Genomic DNA, 10116 nt, shown 5'->3' on the forward strand with positions numbered 1-10116 from the left:
TTGTCATATGAAGAAAGTGATGAATACTTTCCAGAGATTACTGCATCTCCTTTAATCTTGTGTTAGATCTCTTTGAAGCCTCCTTGACAAGCTTCCTTTTTGTCCTTTGCTCAATTTTGGAGAGATGTCCTGTTCTTGGTAATGCCATTGGGGTGCCCCAGACTTTTCCTTTGTTGATGATGGCCTTCATGGTGTTACACTGGTCCATCTAATGTCTTGGATATTCTTTTGTACTCCTCTACAGATCATGTACATGCTTTGTAAGCTCTTTGCTGGCTTTAGCAGTCAGATGAAAATAAGAAAATCCTACAGAAACAGCTGATGTTTCTTTGGGGTTAATCAGAATCATGTCACTGATGACAAGTGTATGATAATTACTTTTGAATATGAGTTTGAGTGTGATTGGATAACTCTGTGCAGTTACATGCCCCATTATAAAAGGGTGTACGCACTTATACAACCAGATTATTGTAAGCTTTTCTTTTTTCTAAAAAGTTTCTATTTGTTTTTCACTTGAATTTTATTGGTTGCTATATCACATTAAAGATGGAAAAAAGATCTGACATGATTTATCTTGATTTCATATTTTTTATATCACAAAGACCCGGAATTTTAACAGTAGATTTTTATATCCACTATATTATCCATCCATTATCTATCATGGATGTCACGTCGTAATTTTGACGAAGACTACTGGTGGATAGTGCAAGTGTGGGTGGCGAGGCCAGCAGCTGATGCACATGGCCTTGAGCAGAACTGGATCGAGGGGTGTAAGTGGGGTGTGATACGTAACTTGTGGAAACCATCTTGCTGCGCAGATACTATCTTGTCAGGCTTGGTGGGCATCATATAAGCCCCATCAAGTCTGATCACCTTTCACACCCCAAAGCCATCTCCTCCTCCTCAGTAATTCTGACAGGTGCATCCTGGATAGCCTGGCCTTGCAGCAGGGTGAACAAACAGAGCTCTGGCAAAACCCCTATCTTCCTAACATAGCTGTGGGTTGTTAGGAAGTACTGTTGCTTTCCAACATGCAACTTATCCCACTGCATTTATCCCACTGCGTTTGAGTTACCTCTGGTCATCTTGCAACGCTTGCCACTGGATTCAGGTGATGAACAGGAGAGGATGCAATAGTTGCAGTGCAAAAACTACATCGCCTGAAACAAACCTGCTTGCAGGAATTCGTGGTTGGAGAGTTCAGTGGCAATGGGAGCACCGCTCCCATCAGGATTATGGAGGAGCTGGAGCCAATCTCAGCTAGCTTTGTGCAAGAGGCAGGGTACACCCCAGGCAGGTTGCCAATCCACAGAGATGAACAACAATTCACACTCACATTCACACCTATGGGCAATTTGGTGTAGCCAGTCGACCTAATCTGCATATCGACCTAATCTCCATAGGCATAGGGAGAACATGCAAACTCAGCCCAGAAAGGCCCCAGTCAGCCACAAGGTTCAAACCCAGAAGCTTCTTGCTGTGTCACCACATTGTATCACCATGAACTGGGCTAGTGGTTAGTGTGTCACCCACTCAACTGTAAGCTCATGAGTTCTACTCATGGTCAGGTCATACCATCATAAAAATGGTACCTACTGCCATCTGGTGAGTCATGCCACAATACAGTACTGTAGGGAATCAAGCTCTCGTGGTTACCAGAGGACTGGCCCGCAATGTAACCCTAGCTATGTAATAGGCGAGAGGCTGAGGTTTATAGAAATGGTGATCGGTGCTGCCCAGTGTGCCTTAAGGGCCTGGTTAGTACTGGGACATGAGACTACCTGGGAAGACCAGGTCCTGGCATGGGAAGGACTTTGACTTTTATATACAGTGTTACAGAAAAAGTCTTCTGATGTACATGCTGCCTCAGGTCCATCTATTATCTGTAGCTGCTTATCCTGTAGAGGGTCACAGGCAAGCTAGAGCCTATCCCAGCTGACTATGGGTGAGAGGTGGGGTACATCCTGGACAAGTCACCAGATCATCGCAGGGCTGACACATAGAGACAAACAACAATTCACACTTACATTCACACCTACAGTCAATTTAGAGCCACCAATTAGTCTAACCTGCATGTCTTTGGACTGTGGGGGAAACTGGAGCATGCAGAGGAAACCCACACAGACATGGGAAGAACATGCAAACTCCACACAGAAAGGCCCCCATTGGCCACTGGGCTTGAAGCCAGAACCTTCTTACTGTGAGGCAACAGTGCTAACCATTGCACCACTGTGCCATCCCTGACTCAGGTCTTATAACAGAAAATGATTATTAATAATAGCTTTCGGTGCCAGATTCTAAAATGATTGCCATGACCTCATCTCCAGCACCCAGTATCCTTATATATCCCCCACCATGAGGAATGCACCACCCCATATGTCATGTGTGTCCATTGCTTCCTTTCTTTAGTTGTTATTTTTGTAGCAGACTTCAGTTTTAAACTGGGGTGGGATTTGTGGGGTATGTAACGAGGGGACCAAAAATAACGAGGAGGGTTACAACTGAAACGTTATCTGAAGCTTTCATTGCACTCCTCAGACATGAGAAATGGACAGAGATGATGGAAGGCAGAAAGAAGTCTAGCTATAGTAGGTAACTGTGTCCAAGTTCTTTCGTTATGCAGTTAGCAGTTCTTCAGTTTATGGCTTGCTTCTGTGGAGCACTGGGCTCCTTGTTTTTTCTGCTTTCTCTTGGTACAGACTACTGGCTCTTATCCTTGGAGACTTGTAATCAAGAGGACAAAAACACAGAAGAACTACGGACAGTCATTAGAAAGGTAAGAACAAAGTGTCTGCATAGTATTTCATAGAAGAAAGTATTATGCCAATAAAAGACACTAAACAATATTTAACAATAAGCTTGGGAATTAGAAAGTGGAAAGTAACTGTATTTGAGATCCTGGAACAGCTGTGTGTGTGTGTGTGTGTGTGTGTGTGTGTGTGTGTGTGTGTGTGTGTGTGTGTGTTGCTGTTATTAGACCAGAGATGAACTAGTCTGCTTCATATCAGTGCAAAACTTCATTTAAACCATTATTACTGATAATACTTAAAGCCTCCTTCAACTTATCCTCATTATTAACTTCTTAGTCTATAGTGTTAAATGTACTTTGTGCCTGAATTACTGTACTTTGTGCCTGAATTACTGTGATCAAAACTGAATTAAACTAGTTGCTGTAGCATTTTCCACACACACACACACACACACACACACACACACACACACACACACACACACACACAAGTACAGTAGGTTACGCATGGACATGGCAATTCCTTGTGTTTTTTAAGACTTGACAAAAATGACAATGAAAGAGTGGTTGGAATTCAGCAGGTACCCCACATGTCTGTACCAAATGATCCATGTGTACAGAACAAAAAAAAAAAAAAATTCATTGCAAAAACATTCCAGGTTGTCAGTCTTACCATCTTTTCCACTATGCTCTGGTTGTTTATGTTGCCACAAAGGTTCCACAAGTTTTTGTCGGCCCATTTTCTAACTAGAGTAGCGGCTACAATTATCGACAGTCCATAATTATTGACACCTTTTCAGATTTACCAATAAAAAACAATTTTACAAAGGTGAGTTTCAGTTACAACAGTTATTATTGGTTAATTAATCAACCGGAAGACCCCTCTTTGATCTTGTCATCTGATGACACAGCTCATTACCTGAGATGGAATTTCTTTTAGCACGATCAGCAAGCTGAGAAAAACCCAGACGTTATCGTTGCAGGTAGGCATGGTGGAAAGATCATGGACATGTTTTTACTTATCATATTCAGCAATATTTCATGATATCCTTGTCGAAACCTACTTCGTTTCTTACTCTTTCATTTGACAGCTGCCATTTTATATCTAAACGCGCATTTGCAAAGTCACATGATGTTTCGATAATGGTGATCATGTTCACCGGTGTCCACCATTATCGACACCCTGTGGAATTAAGTGACATTTACAGGTGTTATGGATCAATCTTTGTGTAACATTGTTGAAGTAGATGAAGTACTTTAAAAAAGTAAAAGTGCTGTGATTTATAATAATACTTTTTTCTGATTCATAACAGAATGGAATGCTTATAGAGTATTTGGAATCCTACTGCAATAAATAGAATAAGACCAGAATTAAATTCCTAGCATATAAAAAATTACATGCTTGAAATATTCAGATTTTTCTATTCCATTCAGAAAATATTTTTTTGCAGTTTGTTGTAAATATCCACCACATATTACAATATCAGTATACATTTTATATTTTGGTTTGAGGAATGACATGTGACCTTTGACCTGGATTTCCATGTGGTTACAATGTCAACTGCCTGTTGAAATTTATTACAATGTCAACTGCCTGTTGAAATTTATTGGTAAACTGCAAAACTAGAAATTAATACAAACAACAACGAATGATTAACAAACTGTGATCTACGAAAATACTTAGAAAGTGGACAGAAAGTGGAACAAGAAGATTTTCTGTCACAGGTTAAACATTATCAGTTCATTTGTTTACAAACCCTAGAATTACTTCCTCATTTCCATAAGCACAGACATCGATATATTTATATAAAAGATATTTTGTACTAAGTATAAGTCTATGTAAAACAAATTTTAAATAAAAACTATGTTTTGTTAACTTAATACCGCATACCGATTTTTTTTTAAATTATAAATAATCATCTGGGTGCCGATAATTGTGGAACGGTGTCGATAACTACGGACAAAGGTGTCAATATTTGTGGAACAGTGTCACATGAGCTGATATGCTAAGTAATCAGGAAGCAACTCTTTTTTTTTCCAGTGGAAGTCTGAGTAATTATTCATGTGCAATTTACGTACTGAAAGTCTTTTCTACTTTTGCAATGGCCAAAAGATTGTTAAGGTGTGGATAATTGTAGCTGCCGCTCTATTTTTTTTAAATATACACATTATCATTCACTTACGGGTCAATTTATTAGACACACCTACCTTCTTAATGCACTTTGTAGGTGTACATTTGATATAGCTTATCTCTTTCTATACACTATTTGTTTTAGTGATATCACTAAATCGAGCTCATTGGTGCTGACATTTTGCAGACATGATAGATGATTGCATTGCAAAAGATTACAGGCTACAGTGAACAAGAGCATCATATATGGTAGTGCCGAATGAACTGGCAACTGAAAGTATCATTTAAAAATCTAGACTTGGAAAATACTATACAATACAATAGATATTTAAATAATATTGGCTGGCATGGAGTGGTCTATCAGATATATTCCATTCATCTAGCATGATATTGAATGAGTTGAAGATGAGTTCTAGCTGAATGGAATATATCTGATATACCATAAAAAAAAACGCCAGCCAATATTATTATTCTTATTATACATACACACTCTCTTTTCCAGTTTTTCAATATCTGTTGGTATGTTTTCTCTTGTAAACAGAGGGGAACCATCAGGGCCTTCTAGATCTTCAGAGAAAGCCTGAACATATCAGCATTTCAAATGTTATATTTAATTTCTTTCATTCTTTAATTTCTTTCATACTTTCATTATAATTATTCTCTTCTAATTCTAATTTGGCCTCATTTTCTAGCAAATTTGCTTCAGAAATGAAAGGGCTACTGTCCTGAAAACATTAAACTTGAGTTATCCAATGAGATTTTTTTGTTTTTTGTCTCTAGGCTGAGAAGAGCTTAGAGCTGGCTCACTCATTGGTTAGGACTTCATTTCTGGGACAGAAGGCCATGGCAGTGTATGTTTATGTAGAAATGACATGAATTAACCAATCAGATTTTGAGTTATAGTGGGAGGTACCAAAAATGTATGGCCCTATGCTGGCTTAACCACGAGTCAGCACTGTCAGCGCAGCAGTGCAGTCACCTTCCAGCCGGTGTGGCGTTCATCAGTAGTGTTAGCGATGCTAATAAACCAGTCAAGCCAGTGCTATCGAGAGCAAGTAGCACAGGCTAACGACTGAGAAACTAAGATTTCTGTCTCCAGAGTCTTCTTCCACGCACACTCACTACAGTATTTTTCACTTAGACTTAAGTATTCATTTCCCTATGTAATTTACTTAGTTACTTTTAAAATCAACATTGATAACTACACACAGTGGAGCTGCCTGGCAGCCTGCCACTAATTCCCTGCAAAATCCTTTGTCCTGTTGCTTTTTTGGTGTCTGGCTAAGTTTTGGCTGAGCTCAAGTCCCAGCTCTAATAGTAACGGTTCGCCATTGCTTTTAAATCTGTGTGAAGAATATCTAATGAAGTTTTGGTAGCCTTTTGGGTGTTCAATGCATCTTTCTCTTCCCCAGTGAACAAAGAAATGCAGGTGCAGCAGAAAACTTTCTCCGTGAATATTTGCATCAGCTCCAACATGTGACGTCATGTTGTCTTGACAACCATGCAATATCGTAAACCATATTCACTGCTCATTCTCCATTGGGTAGAGTGACATAATACATGTAGGATAAGTGATATGCTAACAATATTGCATGCTATCAAACCAAATTAATGAAACCTGCAAGAAGGGAATAGAATACATGTTTTTATTCCATCAAAAAAGTGTCCTGTATGTATAATAATAGACAATATTGGAAGACAATAACTTTCTGGTTTTAGAGTATTTATACAGTTCATACATATCCATTCGTCGTGAAGTCTTGCCATTCCCTTTGTCTAAGTTCTCACCTTTTTATTGCTGACTGCCTTTTATGTTTTTTTTTTTTAAATATTTCTGGTGTTTTTGGATTTCTCTTTGGATTATCATTTAGCCTTGTTGTCTACTGCCTGCCTTGTACTGAGTCTCTACTGTTTCAAAATATCAGAAGTGTCGGAAATTAATTGGCAGACTTCAAGAAACTTCACTAGTGTGTGAGATTTAACTCTCAACCCAGTTCAGTTGTGTACTTTTAATGTTTTTTTTTTTTTACTTGTGCACTTAATTTTATCAAAAGAAATAAGCAGATTTTTGTTACAGATTACTGTTTTCTGTTTAAAATATGAAGGATGGCCTAAAAGAAGATCCAAATGATGCTAAAAGCACAGTTTTGTTCTACCATGAAGGCATTTTTTGGAGATGTTCCTATAGAAAAGACAGAGAAGAGGAAAGCATACTGGATTTTTGGATCAGTAAGTGACCATACTGAGAACTTGTACCTGAAATACCAGTACAATGATCTTAGACTTTACCTTACTGCATGTTGTAATCTGCATGAAGTGTTAGTGATGCACAAGACATCAAGCAACTTTCATGCTATATGCCTTTTCTAACAGCCAACCAACCAACAGAGAAGATTTGTATGCCTGTCTACCTTTCCCATGATCCTCTACTAGAGAAAAGAAGAAGCAATTTAAACACAGATACAACTACATGTGAGAATTTCACTAAAAAGTATATCTGAAGCTGCAGGCACATGAGTCAAAGTAGCTTTATAGCCATTGTTGTCATATCAAAATAAAACATAATCCAGGAACATATGTGATTTCAGTAATATCCTGCACTGTATAAAATCATTTTGGAAAACATTTTACACAGCTAATTTAGCCTCTGAAGCACTTTGCTTGCAAAGCTGATGGATATCCATCAAATATTTACATTTATATCTAATATGTTTTTCCAGTACACAGGACTTTTTGGTGCATTATGTCTGTCCTGGGATTCACCACGGTTATGATTGGTGTGTTTGTCACCATCTGTGGCATCCCAAGAGCTAACCGCCGCCTTTATGAAGCTGGAGGTGCTCTTTTCATAACTGGTGGTAAACATACTCCTGGCTAATAATGCATTCTGTTTTGCTTCCGTCTTCATTTAGCATACCTGCTGTTTTGCAATCTTTCATCAGCTCTGTTTCTTTCCTTCCTTCCTTTATACGCAGGATTGTAGATACAATAGTGTATTCAGTTTTGCTTGCAAATTTGTTTGCATTCAGCATGCGCTGATAATCAGTTGTACAATACTGGGCACTTATATTGTTATTCCTGTTCACTTCATCTTCTAAGTTAGCTTAGTTCCAACCAAATTTGTATAAAACAGGTAATTGCTTAATTTTGTTCACCACATGAAGATGAGGATATGTTGACATGGTAGACAGAACCAATGCCCTTTACAAATGTATGCAAAAAATAAGTAAACACCAATCTGATACTAGCTATCAATATCAGACCAATATGTGTCTGGATCTTATTATCGAATTGGATTTTTACAATATTAAGATAACATTGAAAACCATGCTAAAAGTATCAGGTATTACTGTGATGTGAAAATTAGCACATGCTTAAACAATTATTGTTTCAATACCACTTTCATCATCTTCCTCTCATCAATTCCACAAAATTGAGGATAATATCTAAAATGTCTTTCCATGTCTTTAGGAATCTTGCTTTTGGTCGTGGTGGTGACATTTGCAGTATGGGTGCAGGTCTCAGGCTCTTTGGAACGTTACATCCTCGAGCGCAGGTCCTCCATGTGCCCGAACCTGTACCTCAATCTGTACTATGGGCCATCCTTTATGTTGGCACCCCCTGCCTGCTTCTTCAGCATCCTCTGTGGCATCTTCCTTTTGCTCACACAGACTGCCTCAGGAACAGTGTCAGCAAATGCAACAAACAAGCCCACATCTGTAAAGAAGGACTGGGAAGCAAGCATGCTTGAATAGTAAAAAACGGCCATTCGCTGAACAACAAGGACAATTATACATTTCTACGGGTTTACACTACTGATATTCACACTGAAGGGAACTTTCATTTAAAATGACTTGTAGTGAGATTCTATAATTTATCATACCTCTGTATGAGGACATTTAAACGGTAGTGTTGTTGTGGTTCAGTTTGACTGAGAAGATAGTCAGAAATATGGAGTAGAGTGGACAAATTTCAAACTCAATTCAAATTCAAAACACTTTATTTGTCCCCTAGGGGCAATTTAAAATTTAAATTAAAAAAAAAAATGTAGAGGACAACCACAAGCATAGGGTAACTAAAAACTGAGCATCTAATGCTTGTGTCACACATTGGCATTTTAGCCTTGTGTATGTACAGCATATCAGGATACATGGCAATAAGAAAGGAACGTCACAGCATTGCCAGCTTACGTAGCTAATACTCTAGGATGCATAACACGATCTTGTACGCCAGACAGCAGCGTATTTTTAAGTTCGCACTTAAAAATCCGTAGCACATATGTAGCAGCTTTGATACATCACACATACATCACGTGTACGCTGTAAAAATAAAGCTACGCAGCAGTGATGCAGCGGGAACGTTGCTCGAACACCTATTACACCCTGTGAACCCTTTAGTTGATGTGTCTGATGAAGGTGGCTCCAGGGCTGGCTGGGTGAATGTGGCTGATGTCTTCCCTCTTCCCTTGCCCTTCTTGGGCCCTGACTTCTTCGCTGGCATGATGCTTTCTTGACTGTGATGAATGACAACGAACGCAGCATGGGGATCCCCTTTTATACCCACCTGTGAACGCCGCAGATACGCTGCAGGTACGCAGCAGCAACGCAACACGTAAGAATGAAATGCCACGCCAATGAAATGGTTACGCTGCAGCAATGCATCATATGCCATGCACACACCTCAGTACACCATAACTTTACGTCCTTTGAACCCCATAAAAACCCCAGATACTCCACAGTAACGGCACACATATGTTGTGTACATCACAGGACTTTAATTTTGGCCAAAATACGCCTTATTTCTTGGTGTTTGACCCACATGCCGCTTACGTGGCAAGATATGAGACAGTCTGACACAAACATAACGTGTGGACTAGACCTCCAGAGCCTATTTTGGTTACAATAACCTTCCACCAGGGTGCAGTATTGCTTTAGTATTGCAAAATGAGAAGAAAAAAAAGCTCAGGCTGTTATTTCTATTACACTGTATTCAAAAAAAGGAACAAATGTGCTTAGTTTATGTATCCAGTAAGAATCTGATTAAGTCAATAACAGTTGTATGCAATAGGATTTAGAGATAAACCAAACTGCCACATCTATATATCAAATCATTTCATGTGATTCAACAAATACCAGAATTTTTTTTTCTAAAATTCATGTTGCGTGAGCACCAGTCTTAGTGATATGAATTGCAACTCAGTTTCGTGTTTTTCCCTTTCAAACTACACATTCATTTA

The 10116-nt window shown here is 38.8% G+C and overlaps 1 protein-coding gene across 1 annotated transcript; it reads left to right on the top strand.

The window, feature by feature from the left end:
• The first annotated feature begins 2541 nt into the window (after nt 1–2541).
• On the top strand, nt 2542–8635 carry tmem182b (transmembrane protein 182b). The gene is made up of 6 exons (XM_060918048.1): nt 2542–2588; nt 2700–2776; nt 6986–7109; nt 7254–7352; nt 7601–7738; nt 8352–8635. Exons 1-6 carry the CDS (start codon nt 2558–2560, stop codon nt 8633–8635), a joined length of 753 nt encoding a protein of 250 aa, XP_060774031.1. The 5' UTR covers nt 2542–2557.
• The last annotated feature ends 1481 nt before the right edge of the window (nt 8636–10116 follow it).

This window comes from Neoarius graeffei, chromosome 4 (assembly GCF_027579695.1).
Source record: "Neoarius graeffei isolate fNeoGra1 chromosome 4, fNeoGra1.pri, whole genome shotgun sequence".
Taxonomy (NCBI): domain Eukaryota; kingdom Metazoa; phylum Chordata; class Actinopteri; order Siluriformes; family Ariidae; genus Neoarius; species Neoarius graeffei.